Source organism: Copidosoma floridanum, unplaced genomic scaffold (genome assembly GCF_036245765.1).
Source record: "Copidosoma floridanum isolate Cflo_tuat_1 unplaced genomic scaffold, Cflo_Japanese_pri ptg000009l, whole genome shotgun sequence".
In the NCBI taxonomy this organism is placed as follows: Eukaryota; Metazoa; Arthropoda; class Insecta; order Hymenoptera; family Encyrtidae; genus Copidosoma; species Copidosoma floridanum.
In genome coordinates this window covers 6,342,415-6,365,949 of record NW_028321886.1, presented here as the reverse complement: position 1 = coordinate 6,365,949, position 23,535 = coordinate 6,342,415, and the positions used below count along the sequence as shown (strand labels likewise).

General features: G+C 41.1%; 2 protein-coding genes and 1 non-coding gene across 3 annotated transcripts; 1 reads left to right on the top strand and 2 right to left on the bottom strand.

Annotated features, from left to right (window-relative positions):
• Positions 1–687: 687 nt before the first annotated feature.
• LOC106636112 (muscle-specific protein 20) lies at positions 688–22,471 on the bottom strand. Its single transcript, XM_014348403.2, has 5 exons — positions 22,201–22,471; positions 11,037–11,118; positions 3,739–3,868; positions 1,272–1,392; positions 688–1,163 (listed from the first exon to the last, which is right to left on the bottom strand). Exons 1-5 carry the CDS (start codon positions 22,222–22,224, stop codon positions 972–974), a joined length of 549 nt encoding a protein of 182 aa, XP_014203889.1. The 5' UTR covers positions 22,225–22,471; the 3' UTR covers positions 688–971.
• On the bottom strand, positions 14,521–14,661 carry LOC111643220 (U4 spliceosomal RNA). Its single transcript, XR_002759668.1, has one exon. It is a non-coding gene; the product is annotated as a U4 spliceosomal RNA (small nuclear RNA).
• On the top strand, positions 15,966–18,879 carry LOC106636113 (myophilin). Its single transcript, XM_014348404.2, has 4 exons — positions 15,966–16,111; positions 17,401–17,600; positions 17,663–17,783; positions 17,864–18,879. Exons 1-4 carry the CDS (start codon positions 16,106–16,108, stop codon positions 18,044–18,046), a joined length of 510 nt encoding a protein of 169 aa, XP_014203890.1. The 5' UTR covers positions 15,966–16,105; the 3' UTR covers positions 18,047–18,879.
• Positions 22,472–23,535: the final 1,064 nt, after the last annotated feature.

Sequence of the window (23,535 nt, the reverse complement as noted above, 5' to 3'; positions counted from 1 at the left end):
TTTATCAGTCCAAATATACAATAACAATCTATAGAGTGCTGTGTAAATCACAGGTTTTTTTTTTTTCATCGTTGTGATGAAGAAGTATAGGTAAATTTTACTCTTTCTTCTATTTGTATAGACGATACACTATATTATGTACTCGTTGCTTTGCGCAAAAAATTATAGATTGCTTTTTTAGTATAGTAGTAAAAATTAAAAACGATTCATTCATTTTTTCAACTTCAACAAGGGATATAATATGTGTGGTACACTGCACGTGTTCACGCGATCCTTTGCTTACGAGATTTAACGTATTTGTAAGAAAGATGAAATAATTACTTTTTTAATTTTACCTCTGGATGATTTGGTGCTTTATTTAAGTAAAGAAATACACGTAAGGCTTACAGTTGAACTTCTAGTCACCAATATAGAGCCATCAGCGGTTTGTTTACAGCTAAGCTTTAGCGAGATCTATCTATTTCATTTATCGAGTGTCAAGTGGACATGATTAAAATTAACGACCGTATTAACGGAGAAAAATTGTTTCTTCTGTCTCAAGTGGGTACAAGAAGTGTGTGTTACTTATATAAATAGGCGACATACTCAATCTGTCAATAGAGTTGTGATATGCATTACAAATGTAATTTTATTTAACTTTAATAATATCGTAGTAAGAAACTACTTGTTACAAAAATTTGTTAGATATTTTTTTTTTCCTTTATAATTTTCGTTAAAACGGTATAACATACAACGAAACACATTGAAACGCACTTTAACATTATTCTTATTAAAAATGAGAAAATCTTACGCGCCAGGAAAACTATACTACAATAGTTTCCACTCAATTTTCAAGCGATTTTTATACCATAAGAGTGCAGCGGTGAATAATAGTACAATGCAAGTGTGTGTGTGTGTGTGGGTGGGTGGGTGTGTAACATATTGATGTTGTAGATTATTTGATTTGTTGTGTAAAGGATGACCGGTAGTGATTACTTTCCAAATATGATCTTTCGAGACGCACCAAAGTTCTGGCCGGATTGCGTGGCTCCCTTGTTGGAACCGGCTTGCAGGCCGATCACGGTGTCACCGGCCCTTAGCTGCTCCGGGGAAAAGTATCGCTTGTTCTCGTCCGCGGGCTTGGGTCCCAAATACGGGCCCCTCCACTCCGGGTGCTTGTAGGCCTGCAAAAACCATCGTCAGTCGCGCGTACACGTATAGACACGATACTTCCATCCCATTCCCCACACCCCGTGAGGTGAACCTGTATATATACATATACGTGTACTTACCGCGCGAGCGATGGCGAATATCGTGTTGGTGACCTGCGAGATGTTCTTGCGCTCCATCAGGTCGACTGCCTGGAAAAGATCGATTTCCGGGACTCCGTATCTGATGCAAGCCCTTTGGAACCTGAAATTGGGAACGGAAGCTTCAGCGAAAGCTTTTTTTTTTTTTTTTCACTCCATCATTGCCTATACATACGGCGATCGGTTGTTTGGTTCAGGACAGCTTTTTAAATGAAAAAGAAAATAAATAAACGAATAAGGTAAAAAAAGCGCTATTCATCCCACCGCGGCGTGTGTACCATGTGGCTTGCAGGTATCATATACATACGTGGAACATGTATCGCGTTTCTAGCGCCCAAGTCGATGGCATGAGGCTCTTGACCCGGCGATTCTGTGCTCCGAGTACGTCGAGGGCCAAGGGTTACTTCCAAGGGGTCTTTCCCCCCCCCTCCCCTGCTTCGCCCGCGCGCGCTAACGAAGGGGAGCCGAGAGCTTCCGCAAATTAAAAGAGGAGCAAAAACAGAAGGCCGCGAACAGCTGCGGGAAAGCTCCTGCCGGCGGCTGTTCGCCGGGAGCCCCTACTCGCTTAGCGGAGCCTCTCAGCTGGCGTTAATCAGCGAGGGCTACTAATTAGCGCCAGCAAGTCCGAGCCGCGAGCACTCGCCTCGAGCGAGAAAGAGGATGCGCGTGCTACGTATATATATATTCATCGTTCGGACTCAGGAGCATTGCACGTGTGTATACATGGACTTGGCCATCTGTATATTATATGTACGTACATACGTACACCCGCAGGAGCGCCGTCTAGCGGACATAGTGCTAACCTCTCTATGGGTGATAAACGCGTTAACGGTGAGTCAATTTTGCCTAAAGAGGACACTTGATACGCAATACATTACATTGGAAAAATGGTTGAGCCATTGTAATTAGCAAGTATTAGCTGTAAAAAAAAAAAGCTATGGAGAAACATTGTGGAAGTGGACAAAAAATGTTAAAGTGATCTTAATCGAGCGATTGTAACATACATTTGGACAGGCAACCTAACGGAGTCGAAAAAATGACTTATAGAACAGTTTATGTCCAACGAATGACGTACATACACTAATGAGCTTGAAATTGATATGTAGTTAAAATGAAAAATTAAGTAGTAGTAGTAGGGATGTGGGCGGTGCGACTATAATTACGTTGGCGTTAAATATGGACGCTTCGAGGCACGTAACTGCACCTACACTTATGTTGAAACGCACGCACGACTTCCTCGTGCCTCATGATTCTCTTGTAGGAAGGGAGTTGTGCGGAGTGGCTGCGCTGCGCATCTTTCGCCCCCACTACCTCTACTGCTCGCGGGGCACGCGTGTATTTCTCAATACGAACATTTTTTTTAAATTTCTTATTGCGAGTTCTGCAACTGTAAAAGTACCTATACTTACATATTAATCTATATACTTATTGTACACACCGTAACGGGGAACTAATGGAACAGCCAAAAATGGTACGATCATGAAAATGAAATTTTATTCAGATCTCGCGGAAATTGTTGATTCCACATCCGAAAGATGATATGGAAAAGCGTGAGAGATGGCCCGACGTTTTTTAACAAGTGGCTGAGTCATAATTATAGTTTCCATTCAATCGCGCCCTTATTATAATGGTACGTACGCGACGACAATCACATTTCTCATTTTTTTTTTTTTTTTTTTTTTTTTTTTTTTTTTTTTTTTTATGTAAGGACGCATTTTCATCGTTATTCTTTATTAATATCGTATACATTATTTCATGAACGATTGAGCAATACCTTTGACCACACTGTAGCCGAGAAAGTGCCATTTATAGTTTTGTATGAATTTTCTGCGGAATAGCTCTTTTTTTTACCAAAAAAATTCACTCTCACGGTTTCCGATACGTTTCATCACGATTTTTACTTTGCAAAATACACGCTGATGAAAATAATCATACACACCCCTGAAAAAACGCCGTATACTCCCAACAACTGTATGGTGTATTTTAGATTTCTAACAAATTATCGCAAATTATACTGGTATGCGAGTAGCCATCAGTTGATTTTATACTGCCGTGTGATTATAGTTCAAGTTCAATGTATATCGTTGGTTGGTTCCTGTACTGCGCTCTCTATAACACAATATACCTACAGCTGCAACTACCTAAGCTCTGTCGATCGCGCGAAGGCGACTAGAGATCAGGATGCGATGAATTTGAAAGAGCAGAGACGAGCTACAATATGTAGGTACGTTACTGTGATTATCTTTATATCACATGGAGGGACGAAGCGCGTGTGAAAAATTAGTTTCTACGTTAATTTTTAGAAATCGAGCAGACGGTGAATAAATAATAATAAGGGTATCATGGCCAAGGGTCCTTGTCGGTGTGTTATCTGTCACTGAAGAACTTTTTTTTTTTTATATAGTTGTACGCGTGTGCAATGGGTATGAAAAATACGTGATCATCTTACTGATTCAGATTGTCCATCATTTTGTAGTCACCTCCGGTCGTGTTGACTTTCGATACGATGCCGGGGCACAGTCTGTTCATCAGCATGCACAAGATCACGCCGTCCCTCAGGGCATCCTCGTAGCTTATGTCTGAAATCACGTTGATTTTTATACTTTTAATAATAATGATATTAACTAGAGTTTAATGTTATGATGAAATGCATCTTTAATTAGAAGAGCCAACCAGAGCTAAATTTAATACAAGTACTACGTTAATCGACCGAAATTTGTTGTAAAGCTAAAATTTTAACATCTACGTTATGGTATTCCTAGGAATACGCAATTAATTATCTAAACCATTTTAAACAGACGCGTAAGCACATGGTAACTTTACACAACATAACAGCAGGAGAGGTTTAATCTAAGCAAATAAATAACAATCATCGACATTGTAAGGAACAGCAAATCGTACCCTTCATATCCCCCCTCCCACACATTACATAAACGACGAATAAATGATCGTTTGATTTGTCTTTGAATTCGTAGGTATATTTGTCATAAAAGACATTGTCTATGTAGGCGCTTGTATCACAACACACGCCTGCGCGTCCAAGCTTTTTTTGCCACCACCATCCTACATGTGTATATTACCTACGTATACAGTTCGGGACTACTGCTGTCGTCATGTTTCCCGCGAGGTATAAGCTTCACTGCGCATCATTGGCACGTGAGCGCGAGCATCAGTCAACGCGACGCAGGGGGGGGGGTTTACATGTATATAGGAAAAAGGGGGGCTTCGCCGAGAGTTACGTGCTCGCTCATGGCGTCCGGCTATGCCAAGAGGCTCGTCAAGGGGGCCGCGTATGGTTGACGCGTGGCCACCGACCGAGTAGGCCTCTTTCCTCGAAGGTTGCCCCTCCGAGCTCCAGTCCGGGAAGATGTACCGTGTCTCGGGCTCCCAGGACGCCAGCTGCGCCCAAGAGCCTACCGCAGCCGTGCCTACCTTGCAAACATACGTTGATAATCCACGCCCCACTAGCCCCCACCACACCCCACCCCCAATCCAGACGCGTTACACAGCGCGCGCGCGCGCTTTTCATGCCAATCGAGACCCCGGAAGCTATAAAGCTCGCGAAAGCTCGCCCACTCATGTATAATTGAAACCACGCGAGTCATTTACGAGCATTTGGAAAAACCCTTTTTTTTTGAGAGGGGGTAGCATAAATAGGCCCTGAAAATACTCGTGTGCCATTTCGGCCATTTCGGCCATGGGCATATGGGGCGACGGGGCATCACGCGACATGGCGTATGTAGCCTCCAATGGTTGGTCGCGCCATGGGGAGTAGGTGTATGTATGTATATATATATATTCCTAGGTATACATGGGCGTCGGTCCCGCCCGAGTCGGGCTACCCGTGCCAGCTGCGCTATCTGCTTGCCTGATCGAAAACTGGTCGTGCGCCTGGATTCTCGATTGACGAGCCATCGACAGCCGATTGAGTGGCTCATACAGCTCTCCCTTCTCTCTTCGTTCTACCCCCTCTCGAGTTCTAATCGACTATTAATTGACTGCGCCGTAAAGTAGTGCAGGTAAGTGTGTAAGCTCTCTCTCTCTCTCTCTCTCTCTCTACCTGTGCCAATCGATTACTCGAAGGGAACCGATACATATGGAAGAGAAAGCCCAAAAGTATCCTCCGACATTTCATTGTATATACATATGTGCGTGACGGCAGAGGTTGACCCGCGAATAAAAATATACTGGTCACACGTATACATGTAGCGAAGACAATCGAGCGGTGAACCAACATATATGTTTATAAATATATACGGATGCAGCTGTGCCATCCCTAGGGACTCCCCCAGTCCCCTCACTTACCAGGATCTCATGTGTGCCGCTGGTAAAACTCACAGCCACGCCCCCCCACGCTTCCACGCAAAACCTTATACCTGTATATAATACACCTACACCGCAACAAACCCTATATTTATACTGTGTCATTATATCCCCTGTCCCTGTACCTATACCACCAGCTATAGGTATATCATACATATACGTCCTTTATTCATTTTTCGTTCCTGCGTTGCAAGTTGCGTGATAAATTCCTCCATATCGCTACCTAATACGGATTAAAAGCGTCCCTGAGCGCGTTCTGCTCGCCCGGTGTCGGCAGCGACTCCTCCTCCCCTTTGTCCGGCTACCCAGCAAACATAGCCTCGACGCGGTGGGCGTTCCTCCTTCCCACCCCCCTGAACTTTGTCTCTCGGATGGTGATACGTCCCTGGTAGTTTCGGGTCTCCGTGAGATGTCGTAAACGCGAAGAGCTGACAGGAAATCGATGCTCCTCCTTCGGAGACTCCTTCCATCCGTGTAAGGGCCTCCGATCCTCCTGTATACGCCGATGCTTCCTATATGGCTTATACTTATGTGTACCGATGCCGAGATACGCTCGAGCGAGTCGAAGAATAATACATGCACCAGATCAGTTATGGTTGTGTGTAAATATACACGAGGGGCCGATCGATTGTTATCGAGAGTCGATAAGGGATGCCACAAAATCCGTCTCTCTTACCCTTGTTTGCTTTCGAACGACCCGATCGATCGCTGCATGCTAGCCGGATATTTTTCAGACGTCGGATGTGTCGCGCTACCGCCTTGTACTACTTGCACGGCTGCATGTTTTTTTTTTTTTCATGATATGTGTGTGCTTATACATGTAGAAGGTTGGCCAAACGAGAGAGATGCATCGGTCCCGGATGGTTTTGGTACATCATATGGACACGCGTGTACGTATCTACACGGGTATCGATGGAATATCAGTTGTATGGAAACCGCGTCTCGATATGGTTTCCTGCTACGCTGACGTACCGCTGCGACGATGAGCTCCGTCCGAGTGACAAAAAAAAAAAAAAAAAAAAAAAAAAAAAAAAAAAACAGAAAAAGTTTTGAGTCAACATTAAGAGCTTTCGCTCGATGAGGAATACTGGCGTTGGTTTGTTTTTTATTTGCCGAGTGAGAGAAACTTACAAAGGGTGTATACGCGCTCGCGGTTGCGTAATTACATATTTACAGCATTTATTTCTCATATTGTTGAATTTTTTTTTCTAATCATCGTATTTAGTGACAAAGTGTTAATTTTTGTACGTTCACCGATACGATAGTTGTATAATGTATGCAACGGCACACCGTCTATGCACTCCATATTCACGTGACTTAATTTATCATTTTATAATATGCTATTAGAAAAGAAAAAAAAAAAAAAAAAATTCCAAGAACAATATATACCAATCCAGTGTTACCTTACTTTATGAGTAAACGTATGAATCCAGAAAACGTCGGCATAAGGGTGCACAGTCACGCATACAATATACGTATGTACGTATATCAGCTGTCCGGAGAGTATACACGTGGTACCCGGTAGGTATCGATTAAACGTCAGAGTCGTGTCATAAAGACGTCAAAGGCAAGATTTTCACCAGGACAACATATCCTGCCCTCGAATTTACGAGTCCACGGTCCTCCGGTGCAACAGGTCCCGCGGGAACATGGTATACACCCCGCGTTCCGTGCCACCCCCTTTTACCGTGTCCTCCCGGTTTCACTCTCTATGCGCAGAATCGTCCCGAGCTCCGACTGCGAACTTTGGCTCGTATGTTTTCTTTAACAACGATCAAATACGTTAGTCACCGATGGCTGGTCTATCTCTATGTTTTTTCCCTTGCACCCCTCGTTTCAATAACAACGTCAACCTATTTTGCAAAAGAAAAAAAAAAAAAAAAAACAACTTATGTAAGGAACGGAAGGAAAAAAAACAAAAAACACACACAGCGAGCCAAGGCTACCCTTCGAGTGGCAGCCCGACGTGCTCGGAGAGCGCTGGCACGGCGAACAGGGTGGCAGCGGTGGCGGCCAACTGTTGCGCGAACTCGTAAATCTAGCCCGGGGCTGTAATCCTGGTAAGCCTGTCCCAAAGTGACGTCATTGACGGACCTCTGACAGGTGGCCGAGGATCCGCCGGCTTATCGATGACGCTTTATCGGTAACCCTTCGTATACGTAGCACGCGAGTACTGGCCAGTCGGCGATTTTGATTGTGCAAAGGACACCCGGGATGCTCGTTACATATGTATATTTATCTGCTATATGTGTGTATATTTTTAACCGGGACGACGAGAATAATTCTTTCACAGGGGGTGGTGGGGGTGGTGCTCGTCGGGAGGAAACGTACATTCATCCACCGGTCTGGTCTTGCTTTCCTAATACAACGGAGCTTCCGTGACGGTGCCTGACGATTCTCGGACTCTTTGGTGGTGCTTGCAAGCTCTCATGACATCTCCTTGACCCTCATTGTTCGGGTGGGTATGCACATACGTGTACCAGTACTACAAGCTGGTGTTGTGCACGGATGCCATATACTAATATTCCACGTGACGGGAGTCTCATATATGTATAAAAAAAAGCTCTTCCATCCAAATTAGCTTAGGATGTCATTAAAATGTAACTATTAACAAACACGGTTGACTGACAATTGATCGATGTGTGGCGTGTATGTACAGGCTGTACTTTATTTCCGCAAGCTCGGACAGTTGTCCAACTTTCATCAGGTGCTGGTGTATCGATCCGACGACGATAAGGAAGAGTATGGTAGTGGAGGGACCAGGGGCGTTGGTGTCAAGCTGAATAGCGGCAGTGGTATAACTTCACCCTCCATAAATCCCTCAACTGTCTGCTGGTGCCCTGGTGCGACCGGCTGGCTCGCGGCGTCGTGACAGACAGATGACTGACGTTTGCCAAGTGCCACCCTCCACCACGACCCCACGACCCCACCTGTGTACAGGTTCCTTCGATTCATCCGTCTACGTCTCACGTGCAATCGACTCAAAGGCACATTGTACCTTTCTTCGTCCTGCTTGCTTAGAAGCTCTGCCTCGATTTTATCGAAGGGGTTGCTCGGAGCTTGCGATGCCGCGCGGACATGCAGTCCTGGTCCCTCGGCGGCCGCGCGTCGTCGCATGATGAACGAATGACGGCAAATCGATGCCACTCTCCGAAGCGCCCGTATATACCATCCGAGCTGCAGCTCGTATGCACCTTATTTTCTTTGACCAATGGTTTTTTGCTCACATGCACACGTGATTGTTGAAACTCAGTTGGTCGTGGTGCAGCTTTTAATGCACGGAGGCCGACGAATCGAGTTACAAAGCATGAACACCTCGGGTCGATCATTGGCCGGCTGCAGGTGTGCCCCTTACCGAGAGATCGACCCGCTCGCGAGCTTGCGACTCTCGGCGCCCAGCTCTGCTTTCGCTCTGCTTGCTATTCGGGATCCGTCGCTCGTGCGATGCAGGGTAAGGGGCTACGTAAGGATCGTGCCTGGCATGCGTCGCAAGCTTCCGAGACCAGGCTCGCATGCACGGAGCTTTGTTCCGAAAGCTCGGCCAACCCCTCCCTCCCCTCGCCGAGCTTTCCACGCGTGAGCTTTTCTTGCCGTCGCGTCTGCACACGTGCTCGTGGCGTCGAGAAAAGTCCCTTCCGGTGCCTACACTCTCGTCCATCGAAGTTGAGTTTGAAAAACTAACCAGTAACATCAAAAGCCCGGCCTATCCGGCTCGCAGCCTTGCCCGGAGGTTCGGCTCTTTGGACGAGCTTGCGACTCTATCCGGGCCTAGACGAGGAGCACCCAAGACGCTTCCTAGTCACGGGAACAGGCTAACAGAAGGGGTCGTGTGCTCGACGACTACCATCCACTCGACCACCCCCACGACGAAGCAAGGGCCAACAACCCTCTCCGGCTCTCTTTCTCCCCGTTGGGCTTTTCCGGCTACGACTTTACCTGTTTCGTGCCGGTAGACGTATCGGACGAGCAAGAAACCTACACATGTGTTACGATTAGGAGGGGTTTCGGGGGTATAATATAGCCACCGGTTGATCGACGGTTCTCGTATATTTGTAAGTGTAGGGCGAGGAGGAATTTTCCGGAGGCAAAGTGTCGGGGGTCGTGCGGTACATGTATAGACGCCTAGGAGGCGCCGGTGCGTCTCTCGACAGGTGCGCCCCCGATCGAGAAAGACCAGGCGCTTACTCGGCGACGAGAGCTTTTCCGCGCTCGCGCAAGCTCCCACCTCCCTCCTCCACCGACGTCGCGATGCTGTCGGAGGTTCACGGCGGGGCACGAAGGGCAAAAGCTGCTCTTGGCGCTTGAACCCTGATGGCCGGCACGTCGCTTTCGGATACGCACGTGCACTCGAATCCGTTGCACCAGATGATCATTGACCGCACTATATTGTGTTTATACATATATAGAGAGAGATAAGCTCGCGGTTTCGCAAGGGTAGCTTCCCAAGTCGGACAAAGTGCAGGCTGCGTCGACGCCAGGCGTGTTTGCCGGACCAGGGCTGCATGATCGGCTCACGACTGCCACTGGGGGGTGGTTGTCGGAGGCACGGCCGGGCTGGCGTAGCTATAGGGGCTAGGGGGGGTCGGGGCGGTCGTGGCTGCCGAAGTAACCGAGCGCGCCTTTTGCCAGGCGAGCAAGACTCGCTCTCGTGTCTCCTTACTCCCGACCAAAGTCATCTTGGGCCGCTCCACCCCATTGGCTCGTTGGCTTAACTGTTGCACGGCAGATGGTTGCCGATTGGGGGAGAATGTCGCTTCCGACGTCACCTGGACCGACGCCGACACCCGGCTAGCATGCGCGCCGTGAAAGCTCCTCTCGATGGGCTACCCCTGCCCGAATCCCCCGACCTGGTTGTACACATACACGCGCCACTGGGCGTCTCGAGTTCGTGTACTTTATTAATAGCTACTGTGCGTGAGGAGGGTGGGGCAGAGAGGTCGGGAAACGCTTGCGGACGTGCACCCTCGACGACTAACAGGGTTTCATATGTACAGAGTCGTGCGAGATCGCGACAGAGCTTTTCCTTTCCCCGCCACTTTTTGTGATTCAGCGTGACTATTTGATTTTTATTTCGATGTACATGTATAACCGTACGTTTTGTCGCTATGATCGTATAATAATGTATTACAGCAAAAGTTAAAACTTGCAACCCTTAGCTGTCCCGGTCTAACAGGGTTACATAATTACGTACAGGTTGTGTAGCGCGACTCGAAGGGGCGAGGGTCGATAAATGTATGTATATATGTTGTACATACGGTACATCAGGGGAGGCATCAGCAGATATATATATATATATGTATACGGGGAAAGGCTTTGTGGCGCAACTTTTAAAACAATTGACAAATGGCTCGACTGTGGACAATTTTTTTTACATCATCATTATTTTATTTTTTATTGTGTGTACGAGTATAGCAATTGACTCACCCTTTGGAAATTTAAATCCAATGACTTGTTCGATCCAAAGTTGAGCTTCGGCCTCCTGGTCTGGATCGCGTTTTCCAGCAACCTGAAAAGTTTAGGTTTGATTTGGGTATAAGTATAGGCTTTGGCTCGTTGATTTATTTTAAAACGATGTTTTTCTCAAAGTTAGTTTTAACGTTGCATTTAATATTAGAAACAGTCGCACGTGTATATTTAACGTCTAATTTGTCATAACTACTTGTTTACTAGAAAAACGGCTGCGACATTAACAACAAGTTAAAAAATAACACCTCCAATGCCGCGGTTCCGTCTTCTTAAAAATACTTTTGATGTCAACGATACGTCATAAGAATTGTCGATAAAAAGTTTACAATTGAATTACACAATATTTTACATTTTTGGGTCTTGCGCGTTAATGTAATGTTAAAACGGTGTAATTGACTCATTGTTTGGTCCTAAACATTTCATGTTCCTCGGATCCATAAATACCTTGCATGACGTAAAAAAGCCAGTAAACTGATAAAAAAATTTTTCTATTGTCAGAAAGCACCACCTTGAAAATAACTTTTAATTTTAACTTAATGACTAGCTCTATCGAATCTCATTAGATGATGGACTTTCCACTTTCACCCAAAGAATGGGAATGTCTCATTAAGATTTAATGACCGTTTGATTAGCTTTTTATCTCCTTCAACTGATAGTAGTTATAATAAATGAGGCAATAGTGTCAGAAGTTTTTCGGATGGTGCCCATAGGGGAGACCAGGGTAATCGTGGCAGTCTGGGTCTGCGTGGCATTTAAATAAAAAGAAAACTAATGATAATTTTCAGGTTTTTTTTTTTTTGAACACCTATACTGATGTCCCTTGAATTCCCTTAAATATTTTTAGGCATTATAATAAGTATTTATTCATTTAAAAAAAAGTTTTATATTTGTAGTATTTACATTGATCGGATGATCATTTTCAACGGCTGTTTAAATATAGCCTATTACAGCAACATTTTTACAATTGGGCTTAATTGAAAGCTGGACTCGTTAGCTACAATTTCCTTTTTTTAATTTTTTTAGAAAATAAGTAACAACAAAATTATAACAAAAACAAGCAAGCGTGTCATATGGGGCACAGCGTAGCATCTGGCTGGGGCAGAGCGTAGCCTGGCCGCGGCAGTGCGAGCGCTGGCGCGAGCGTTACACAGCTGATTTTTAGGTTAAGTTTTTTGTAGAACAATGTAAACATTAGGTAGTTTACCTGTTAAGACTACAAAAAACACGCGAAGAAATTCACTGAAAGCTTTAAATATTAACAAAATAGTACAATTAAATGAACATCTGAGTGCGAATTCTACTATTTGCAATCGGAATAATATATCGATTCTAGACTGCCCAATCCTTTTTGCTACTGATTTTCCAGAGGAACAGAATTTATTTAATAATTTACTTTGATTTAATGCAGTGAATAACATATTCAAAAGCCAAAAAATTTTATTACAGAAATTTAATGTGTTCATGATTTAGTGTTATGAGTTCACTTACAATGTAAAGAAAGATTCGAAAATAAATAAATAAATTACCTAATTTTTTTTTCTATAGCACACACCTTTTAACTATTATGTATCCTTCACGCTACGAATGCCCCAGCCCGTACCACACCGTAAGGTAAAACGCCCAATACTTGGACAAAACTGAAATTCAGACCGATACTTGGACAGTGGAAAATCAGTCATTGTAGCAAATAAAAAAGAGATATTTTAAAAAACGTAATAGATTAATATTGCTATGATTATTATTGATGATATACTTGAATTTTTAAAAAAATTTCAGCAACATTTAATACATGCGAATGATTCTAAATTTCACCGTAGGCGCCATAAGACTGCGATAATTTTTCTCCGTTTTCTATGATTTTGATAATAGGTAATGCTCGTTAAAATTAATCCAATGCATTTGTATAAATGCTGTATGGTATTATTTTACAACTTTTACATTAATTAACAATATTTCTAATGTAATCGTGGACAAAAAAAATTTTTATAATGTAAAATTAGCTGTCCAAGTACACCTCACGATTTCGTAGTAGTTGGACAGACGTGGAGCTCTTGTCCAACTTCAGGTCATAGGCACAAAAACGTCGTAGCCAGTACATGGACATACAATCAAAGTTGTTTACCTTTTAACGTAGTTAATCTTTTATGCGAATTTTTTAAACAAAAGTGTATAAAAAGTGAAGTACTTTGTAGAAAAAAAACACTTTACTAATCAGTTTTGTTGTTAAGGGGTGCACCGCTTTAAGAAAATTGTTTTTTCAACATTTTTAAAAGTTAACCTCCAATTCACTGTAAATACAGATGAAGTATGGGTTCTGAAAAGAGGAAAAATGTTTTTAAAAAAATATAAAATAATGAAAAAGAACAAAAGTGGAGGTCATACAACAAAAACAAAAAAGAAAAGTAAGAAAAATTATAGTCTTATTAAAAATAAATCTTAAATAACAAAATTAAAAAAAAAACAGTAAAATTGGTTTTACACTATCTCACTGATAGAATAATTGAAAAAACTGAGTACCGAGGTGAGAGCTTAATTGAGTTGGATAATTCGTTTGCTATTGAAGAGATGCAGTTCCTTCTAAAGAAAATTCAAATCAAGAAGGAGAAGTGCGATTCCTCACAATTGAAAATGTTGAAAATCAAAATGCACCCTGAGGGATTTATCTTGCATTTAATAAATTATTTTTGGAAAAAAGATTAATAATTTTACTTACGAATTTTACGTAATAAATTTGTTATTATTTATCCCCTTCGTTAACATTTTTTCGTTATAAGGTATTTATCTAAATACATACTTTAGTTTTAATAAGTACTTGTGCCTTATCGTAATTTATACAACTGTAAAATCGTTTAAGTTAGTATTGTCCAAGTACTGCTTTCCAACTTGTCCAAGTACTGCAGCATTGTCCAACTTTTGGTTTTCAAGGTTGTCCAACTACTACGACAGTCGAGAATGATTGTCCAACTACTCCGATAAGTTGACATGTTTTAAAATGTACGATAACTATTATTTAAGAGCTATTTTAAAACATTTTTTGTGTGTTATATAATCCTAAGGCATCCTAATTACAAGTAATTATTTAAAAAATATGGAAGTATTGCACATTAACTTCGGAATATGAGCGTTAAAATTAGTTTCGAAAAATCTGTCCAAGTATTGGGCGTTTTACCTTACCCCACCCCTGGGGCATAGTAGAGCTTTTTGAGAACGAGCAATTTTTTTTATTTTAAATTATAAATGTTGCACAATAATTTTTTAACTTGTAGGCTAGGTCCACAAGTATCATACTTTTACAACACAATTTTTTGGCCACTTTAATCCTCATTCCTTTAAGAATTACAGCTCAATAAAGTTAGAGTGCTCTGCGTGCCCTGGTCTCCCCTATGCACAGCATACTTATACGCTGCTGAATAAGTATTTTATCTTTATTATGACTTGACAGTTTCCGTAGAAACTTTCAAAAATTGCCTTAGCCGATGGTATTTCACATCGTCTTGGCGGGGTATTGGTTAAAGTTTTCAACTAGCAATAATCGCACCTCGGTAGAACCTCATTGGTTACGATATCGCCACTGCGCAAAGCTAACGTGTTCGAGTGTCGGGATCGAATAAATAGACGCGTTCCTCCATTCTTTCTGCGTGTAAGGAAATCTCGTATTCCACGTAGCGGACGACGAGTTAACTATAGTGCCCGCCAACTTCAAATTTTTGTGCTCGGTTTTTCTTCAACTTCGTACAAATTGGAAAACAATTTTTTTTTCTTTTTTTTTCAACTACTAGTTGAAGCTCTACCGAGTTATAGCATATTCTCTCGATCATGAATAAGAAAAGAAAAATTATTAAAGGAAATCCCAAGAAACATTAAAAGAAAAAAACCAAAAAAAAAAAAATGATCTCTGGCTAGTAAAAGCGAGCTTGGAAGCGATAAATTTGGAAACCCGTTGATTGACGAAAAATCTAAAACGGGTGGTGGCATCATACGTAAAAATGGCTGGCATCCAAAAATTACGATGCCACGAATGAACGGCACAGGCAAATCGGCGTATCGGTAGCTTTCATCTGGCGGATTTCCACTGCTATATATATTTCTTGTCCCCTATTAATCCTTTTTTTTTTTTTTTTTAATATGTATAATACACGTGCAATAAGGAAATATACAGGTAATGGGTGTACACCCACTTGTTTATATCCCTGTGCTCCGATGTGTGTGTGTTCAAATATACCGTCCACGTCCGCGGGCACAATGACGTCCGTTCACCCGTTAATGTCTTCGCTAACCTTCTATCTTCGCGCGATATACAACTAGAGACTTTTTCGCGAAAAATATAATATTCTTTGGCAACGTTGCGGGCAACGAATAGCCAATTAAATTTTCACGAGTATCGCCGTCGCGTCATTTTATGCGTGTTTTGTGTTAATTATCAAACTAACGTCTAAACGGGGGTACAGATTTAGAGATGATTCGACGATTTTTTTCCTTCTACTCTCGACGCAAGTAATTTTATTTTAATTTCTCATTTCTCTAATAGCACCCCGATTTTCAACAAAGAGACCGATGATAAGCTACTCGAGTGATGACTTGTACCCTGCACTTTTTTCTCAAGAGCCGTAAAACACCAAATGCAGTCTCACTTACACCCGTGAATATTGCTAAGAAAAAAAAAAAAACAAATAAATAAATGAAAAAAGTCACAGGTGATTAGGTAAAAAAGCAAGGGAAACACGTAAGGGACAAAGAGGGGGAGCGCAGAGAGTGCGGGAGGTGTGGGAACCCAAGTGTATGTGTACACATAGGTACGAGACGGGCAAAGTGCCAAGGAGATTCTGGTAGTTGAAGATCAGTAGAACCGAGGAGGAGAAAAGGAGGGGGCGAACGGCATATAGCGTCGCGACGCCCGGCATTCGACTTAGTCGTCACTCTGACCGGCAAGTACTTACCATACAGTTTCTCAATCCGATCGAGCTTTGCCGACACACGGGATCCTTGCAGCGTACACAACTCGCGGAAACTTTGTCAAGCTAATCGCGATGCCGGTAAGTATATGCATATACCCATTGAATTTTTCTTATTTTTACAAATTTGAACGACAAAAAGTGTTACAAACTACTACTTTCGACCCAACGAATCGGTAGTTACTGCCTTTGTTATCGACAACTTCGTTTGATCGCTTTGTCGACACGGCTATCGGTAGTGCGATGATTTTGTTTCGAGAAAGTATTTACTGAAAATATCATCATCGGTAAAACTTTAGAGTCTAGAGCCGAATATACAATATATATCCGTGAATCTGGAGAATGCTATTTCGGTGAGCCTCCCTTCCTACACGCGACCGGAAGTCTCTTGTACTTTCCTTTGGGTAATCTAATAGCCTTGAACGGGCTTGCGGTAAATTAGATTATGATACGCTTGAGAAAAAAAAATTGATTCATGATTGCCGTCAAATTTTTTTAAACGTTTGAATGAACTGTTAGTTAAGTTGTTTCGTAGTACTGCACAAGAATCGTAAGATACCGAACGCCTATATATTAATTTATTTATATGTATACTTTTTTTTTTTGTTACTAAGAATTTCGTAAAAATTGGCCCATGTGGTACAATGCAGAAAGTAAGCGTTACGCTGAAAATAATCCCGCGAGAATAAAATCAAACTGGCGGGCTCGCAGATTATATTTGCGAGGCGTGTAACGCGTCAGTTCGAGAGTAGCGTTTTATATACGCAAACGCAACTCAAGCGTGGCTTTCTTTGCTATAAATAATAATTTATCGTCGATTCGGACGTAGACCAATTTGACCGATTGCGTCAACCGGTTAAATCTGTATTGTTATTAATCTCGAGGCCCGTTGAAAGGAGTCTTTAAGAAATAGCCGTTCGAACGAATATAAATAAAAGTCCCCCAAAGCAAAGACCAACGACGGTTTAACGAAAAAAAAGAAAAAAATCGGGTTGCTCGAAAAGTTGTGAAATCCCGTGAATGTAATCTCTCGAACGAAGCTTTCATCTTTTGCGTCGATGTAATCGAGCATATACATATATATATATTTTAAAGAAGTCACAACAAAAAAAAAAAAAAAAAAAAATACACGTCTACGTGTACTCTTCGAGTATTTATACATCAGCTGGCTGCCGAGGTCTATTTTTGTGCGAAGACAGCGTTTTTAAAACCTTCATATTTTGGTCCCAAGTTACGGCAACGCGCACGTGTATTTGCGCCAAGTTACGGCTCCAGAGCTTAACAAATGGGTTCGAGAGTGTGTATTTTTATCCAAAAGGAAGGTATGAAGAAGAAACAAAAAGATAAAAATTTGTCTCCACCCCGTACAGCCCCGCAACAAGGAGCAAGAGCAGGAGGTGCTCGAGTGGATCGAGAAAGTACTGGGCGAAAAACTACCACCCGGTAATTACGAGGACATCCTTAAGGACGGGGTCGTTCTTTGCCAACTGATCAATAAATTAGCTCCCGGCTCCGTCAAGAAAATCCAATCCAAAGGAACCAACTTCCAGCTGATGGAGAACATCCAGAGGTGCGTTGTGGTGATGGCATGCAAAAAGCGCGTGTACTTATGCATGCATGTTCCTGTTTCAGGTTCCAAGCGGCCATAAAAAAGTACGGCGTTCCGGAAGAGGAGATCTTCCAAACTGCCGATCTGTTCGAGAGGCGGAACATCCCGCAGGTCACCCTTTGCCTGTACTCTTTGGGCAGGATCGTAAGTGAAATATTATATTCCATTTCGGCCAATCGTTGCGATGTAGTATGAATGTTTTCAACTTATCGACGGGATTGCAGACGCAGAAGCATCCGGAGTACACGGGACCGGCTTTGGGGCCCAAAATGTCCGAGGAAAACAAGAGAAGCTTCACGGAAGATCAGCTTCGGGCCAGCGAGGGACAGCTCAATTTACAAATGGGCTTCAACAAGGGGGCCAGCCAATCTGGCCACGGAGGCTTTGGAAACACGAGACACATGTGAATACTTCGTCTTTACTTCTAAGCGCCACGCGCCTGTACATTGTAATATTATTATTATTACCATTATATTATTGTAATTATTCTTATGTCGTACAATTAGGGACGCAGTTTTAAATATACATACAACAAACACTGCACATACCATAGACAACGTGCACGTAATATTCGTGTACATTTAACGCGATGCTACCTTATGTTAATAATTTTAACGTTGTATTTAACAAGCTCGAGCGCATGCTAATAATAATGATATAACGTCGTTTACTATTGTCAATAAAAAAATAAGAGAAAAAAAATACCGCGTAACATTTGTAAACTCGAGTGTACTTAATTACATAGTCTTGCCCCAACTGCAGTATTTCATGACTGTTAAGTGAGCATCTCTTGGGGGATGGAAATTTTCACATTTTCCCGCCATTTTATAATAGTGTACGCATGGTAACGATGGATAGACTATTTCATGGAAAGTAAATATACGAGAAGGCAGAAACAAAACACGCAAGTCAAGTGATGACTGAAAGACACTTGGACGACAACTGTACACAACATGCATACGTTTGGGACAACTCTTTTGGTTTCCGTTATAGGAGTATTACATACTGGTCTCGTGCCAAAAGTCAACGATTACGTTGCGCGTTTTAACTGTTCAGGTCATTAACATATGCGTTATGCGTGTATTTTCATCTAATGATTTTAGTTAAAATTGTTTAAATACCGTGTATTAATTGGCTCAAATTTTACATCTATCTTTATTGTATCCTGTTCAACATAATTGATTTACAAGAAAATTGTATACGATGATCGGTTCAACTCGAATAAAAGTAGTAAACATAAGGTATAGGACATTTTTAATAACGAAATATATAAATAATTACTTGATTCATTAATTGTACTTGACGTATGAATTTGCTTTGTAATAAAAAAAAGTTTCGTAAGTATCGATTTAAAAAAAAAAAAATGCATCAGTTTATCGGTGAACTAATAAATACGGTATTACTTTAAATTTAAAAATAAAATAATTTAAGTCATCTGAAAGTTGTATCAGAAATGTGAGGATTGTTTACTGACAAAGTAACTCAAAATAAAAAAAAATATAAAGTTGTATCTTCATACAGCTCTTGCGATTGTCTCTCACATTTTTACCAGAACTACTACAATTTTTTTATAGATTTCTATAGGTTTCAAGCTTTTTTATAACGCCATTGAAATTGTAAGATGCAGAAAATTAATAATAACAAATTTAACCCCAAAGTGTTGTATGTAATATGTCGAGAGCCTGCCAGACATCAAGGCAAATATCGTTGCCACGCCCAATAACTTTGACTTTTTTACTGTATGGTTTTTATTTTTGTTTTAATTTTTATTAATTTATAAAATTGTATATTAATGTTTTTCGTGAAATGGATTCAAAATTAGTACAATTAATTTCATTAATATGTAGTTAACTTTTTGACGACTAGAGGAATATTTCACCTACAAGATAATATTGTCTTGGTTAAAACGGTGAATGGTGAACAATCTTTAAAAAAATTTGTGTTGAGTGAAGATATGTCTATTTCAAGCTGTAGATAATTTTCTTGACTAATTTTAACTATTGAAAGTGAACAATCCTTTTGGTTTCTTTGTATTGTCTTAAAAATTTAATTTTGCCTATTTTTTGAATTAATTTAAATTTTCAGTTTTCTTAAAATGATTTTGTTTTCTATACTCCAAACTTTGATTTTTTTTTTATTGATTTAAATTCGGTCTAATAATATAGTATAATGTAAAATTTTACTTTTAATTTTGGTCGTACAGTGAGTTGTTCAAAAATATTAGACCAGTGTTTATTATTTGTTCACGTAAACAATGATTGTTAAAATTAAAAAATGTTAATAACACGTAATTTGCTGTATGTTTCTACAACCTTTGAAACGCTATGTGTTGGTTGACTATTGTTTATAAAAAAAAAAAAAAAAAAAAAAAAAAAAAGAATATTTCGTATAACCTGTTTGACATATGTAATGAATTGTTTCATGCCAAAATAGAATTGTATGTTGTGAAAATAAAAAAACTTTTTCTTCTGCTTGCTACATCTTAATTTCTATCAGTATTATCCTAAATTCAACTGAAAAAGTATTTGATATTATTATTAGATGATTAAAATTGGAGTAATCTATTTCATACGATTTTTAAGTTTTTTATTTCGTGTCATTAAAATTACAGTGTTTGTATGCTGTCATTTTAAATCTGCGCAAAGAGAAAAGAAGTTTCAGAAATAGAATAACAATCAGGATATGATGAATATTAATTTTTAACTCACTCCCCAAATTTTAATCGCAAATGCAAATGTTAAGAAATAGCAGTAAGTAACAAAGAAAAAAAATTCACTTACTAATTAACAAGAAATTAAAAAAGGATTAATCCAAAAGATACTTGAGCTAATCACCACCGAAAGCACCTTGAATTTTGCAAGATGCGTATTTTTAGAAAACAAATCGAAACCCATGAAAAATATTAATATCAGATCGTACGCGTGATAAAAATAAAATCGGCTCAATTTCGATTAAATAGATATAGGGTACCTCCGCCTTGAAAGTCCGCTATCGGCTTTATAAATAAAATTTTAACAAATAATGAATCGTCGATTTCGCGGACGGAGTCAAGCGAACCGGCAAAAATAGCAATGAAAAAGCCTGCCTGTGCAACTCCAAGGTTTGTTTACACGCAACGACATGGAGCTCATCAACAAAGCCGCGCTCCCCAAAATTCCCGCGGCGTCTCTGACACACTTTTCCCCCGTGAGTCGATTAACGCCCTTGGCCAAAACCTCCGTCTGCCCACGAGAGGGGACGCGGCGAGTTATTTACGGATCATCCTTTCCAATGTGCAGCTGATCTCCTCGAAAGCTGGATCGCTACACTGTTATTGTTGTTGTTGTTGTTTGATTTTTTTTTTGTTTTTGTTATTAGTATCGTTGTTGAAAAACCCAAATTGTAAAAATACCATGCCTCCGATAATATTGTTTTCTTGGCGTGTATTTTTACACTCATCCATGAGTAAACCGATTTTTATAAATACACCCCAAGTAATCGACCAACGTTGTGTACGCTTCAATGCTTTTTTTTTAGAATTTATCGAGTATACTATACTTACATGAAGTGTATTTACATATGCATCGTGGTTGATTTATTTCAAAATATCACGAGGTGTTGATTTTTCGGTAAAACTAACACTGCTTTCGCGCTGAAGGCAAGCGTCACGCGCCAAAACAACTATTTTTCAACTGTACATCTGTACACAAAGAACGTTAGTGACAAAATTCTATTTAAAGTAAAACCATGTTTACCCGATGAGTACATACGTATATAATACGTGTTCGCGGTTACCATAGGTGACTTTCAAAATGAAGTGAGTTAGCGGTGATTCAGGGGCGCCCGAGAAGGTGTCAAGGTTATTTTCGATTCTATTAGGGGAACGCGGCGAAATTTATCTGAGGGGTAATTTCGGAAGACGCGTAGATTCGGACTACGGCGCGTGCAAAGCGCCTCGGATCCCCTTGGAAATATTACCAAGACGGATGCGAACAGAAAAAAAAGTCGTCGTTGCTAGATCGGTATTTCGACGCGAGGCTGGAAAAAACAAAACATCGCTGCCGGGAGGAATTGTTTTTAAAATTAGAACATCGTTACGAGGATTAAGAATACGCGCTCGTGTCACTCTTTTACGAGGGAAAAAATGCTTTTACCAGACCGGCTTCGTCAAGCAATAAATTTTTCATCGATCGTTCCAAATGACGAGAAAAATGCTTTACACAGCGCCTGCAGCCAATAATACATAATATTACCGATCGAAGGCAAACCGTTACTCGGCGCTGTTTCATCGGTGTGTATGAGTCTGTCTATAATTGCGTGTCTGTCACTGTGTATACGATCGAATCAGAGGCGCGGAGGGAGAAGCGTCAGACTCACGCCGACAGGCGCAACTGGCTGTCACTCGCCCGTCAATCTCTGCGGATCGGTGACTACCTGTACGCGCGTGGAAGCACCGATCTACAAAATTTTATAGGATTTTTACGATGTCCATCGGACAATGCTGTGTCTTGTACATACAAGGACTATATATAGTAACAATTGCCTGTACGTATCATGCACTTTTGTATAAACACTGGCTTACCTGCCACAGCGGACGTCCCGGCATGTTGACTTGCTTACGAAGAAGAAAAGATCGGTAATGTACAGACAAGCCGTCGGCTATTTTTCCTCTGTTAGGTAAAGTGTACCCTTTCTGTAAAACGAAAGCACAAAAAGTGTGCGGCTCGCGGTCCGGTCCAGGGTATATATCGGTGACAGCAGGTGTGGGCGCGTGTTGGTGTGAAGAGCTTTGGGGGGTGCTGTTGGGCTATATGTGGAGCACACGTACAGCCTCATGCGCTCGCGCCCGAAGTCACTTGAATGTGGTTAAGCGCACGAGTGTGTGCGCGCGCGCATGTGTCTTGTGTAAGTATACACTTGCGCGAAAAAATCCCATTTGATCCCCCACCCTCGATCGTTTGCGTTTTTACTCCCTCCGTTCCTCCCGTGGAGTGCTGCTTAGATGTTGCTCGGGTATCTGGAGACAGCTGCCCGGCAAACTTTGACTTGGCTTTTTGTATGAGTGCGCTTGGACATTCCTTGGTATTTTGATGGGGTATACGTAAATACAACAGTGTTTGTGACTGGAGGAGCCACGGAACGTGCTTATTTTTTTTGTTGCCCATCATGCCCCTTTTCCTCGACGCGCTTGTCGTATGATCTTCAGTAAATAAGAAAGAACATCCGAAAACTGCATTTTACTCCGATACCGACCTTCAACTTTATTTCATAGGTTTTGTAAATACTCACTCAAATCCTTGACATAGTATTTTGTACAAATGTTGTCTTTGAATGAAAAATTTTAAAAACGTAGGTACCACAGCAGCGTTGGAATTAATAAAATTTTGCAACCGGCCAAATTGGCATCTGCTTACTTTTACGAGATAAGCTTTAAATATAGAGCAATGAATCACGAGCGAGAGATTTGTAAGGAACCGCTATTCTGGAATGTTTATGAGTGCGCACTTCTATCAAAATCGTTTCGAATACTCTTAACCACCGAATAAAACGAAAATACTGGTTGAACGAGAGTATTTTCGTGTGACACACATGTTTTACGGAAATTAATTTTTGAAATTTTATATACAAACGTTTATTTCTACTTTTACTTCTTAATAATACCACAATGAACCATGCGATGATATTTACAGTGGAAGAAATGGATCATCACTGATCTTGTGATCATCTTAGTGTTACATGCATTCAAAGCGATAACGTCAGCAATTTCTTATAAAATAGGGATATATCAATAAGAAATTATAGATATATTGATCAAAATTATGAATGTATTAATATGAATGCAGCAATCCTTGTTCACATAAATTTATGCAATAACTTTTATTTGGATTTGGAAAAATTTTAACCCTCCCAATTTCAT

Bases quoted from the DNA above. Each gene is read 5' to 3' on its own strand.
- LOC106636113 (XM_014348404.2), top strand. The intron at 17,601-17,662 runs GTGCGTTGTGGT...TTCCTGTTTCAG, and splicing joins CTGATGGAGAACATCCAGAG to GTTCCAAGCGGCCATAAAAA. The intron at 17,784-17,863 runs GTAAGTGAAATA...ACGGGATTGCAG, and splicing joins TGTACTCTTTGGGCAGGATC to ACGCAGAAGCATCCGGAGTA.
- LOC106636112 (XM_014348403.2), bottom strand. From the start codon at position 22,224: ATGCCGGGACGTCCGCTGTGGCAG. The intron at 11,119-22,200 runs GTAAGCCAGTGT...TAAACTTTTCAG, and splicing joins CGGGACGTCCGCTGTGGCAG to GTTGCTGGAAAACGCGATCC. The intron at 1,164-1,271 runs GTAAGTACACGT...TGGTTTTTGCAG, and splicing joins TATTCGCCATCGCTCGCGCG to GCCTACAAGCACCCGGAGTG.